General features: G+C 44.1%; 1 protein-coding gene across 1 annotated transcript in view; it reads right to left on the reverse strand.

Annotated features, from left to right (window-relative positions):
• Positions 1-6: 6 nt before the first annotated feature.
• The window catches only part of LOC107487485 (ethylene-responsive transcription factor ERF039), a gene marked incomplete in the record, with an annotated part of 1,075 nt that continues 450 nt past the window's right edge, over positions 7-631 (reverse strand). The window contains 1 exon segment of the mRNA XM_021142048.2: positions 7-631. Within this exon segment, the coding sequence (XP_020997707.1) occupies positions 300-631 (332 nt within the window).

Here is a 631-nt window from a genome sequence, read left to right on the forward strand (position 1 = left end):
AAATATTTATTCAAGTGCTAAAAAAAAAAAAATAAAAAAACGTACACACTTTTATTCAAGTGATGGAGTTGGAACTCAATTATATACAGCACTTCTCAGAAATTCCAACTCTATGCACTCATTTTTATTCATCTCCCTGATTGCTCCTCTAACAACCTTTCTCAGAAACGAAAAGAGCTGTGTAATTTGTGTCCAACATCAGGGTGCGAGTGTGCCACCAGGGAGAAAAAAAAACAAAGAAAAAGACAAAACAAACAACACAAGAGAGAGAGAGAGAAACAGAAGAAGAAACTAACAAGTTAGTAGGGAACTGACTCCCACTGGAAAGGCTCTGCGAGCTGGAAAGCCGAGTCGAGTTGGTCGGCTTCGTTTACAAGCCAACGCGTCGAGTAATCAAATTCACTTCCTCGACCACCGTGATCCAAGTCAATTATCAGGTCAGGGAGGTCCACAAACATGTCATCATCCTTGTCCATCGATGAATTCGGTGATTCTTCCTTGTCCTTAGGGTGGGAGGAAGAGGATGAGGAGGATGATGAGGACGACGCGGACACGATTCGGCTGGGATTGGCTACGGCTTCATGGCTTGGAAAGTAATCCAATGCGGCTGCCTTGGCAGCGGCGGCTTGTA

Source organism: Arachis duranensis, chromosome 5 (assembly GCF_000817695.3).
Source record: "Arachis duranensis cultivar V14167 chromosome 5, aradu.V14167.gnm2.J7QH, whole genome shotgun sequence".
Classification (NCBI taxonomy): Eukaryota; Viridiplantae; Streptophyta; class Magnoliopsida; order Fabales; family Fabaceae; genus Arachis; species Arachis duranensis.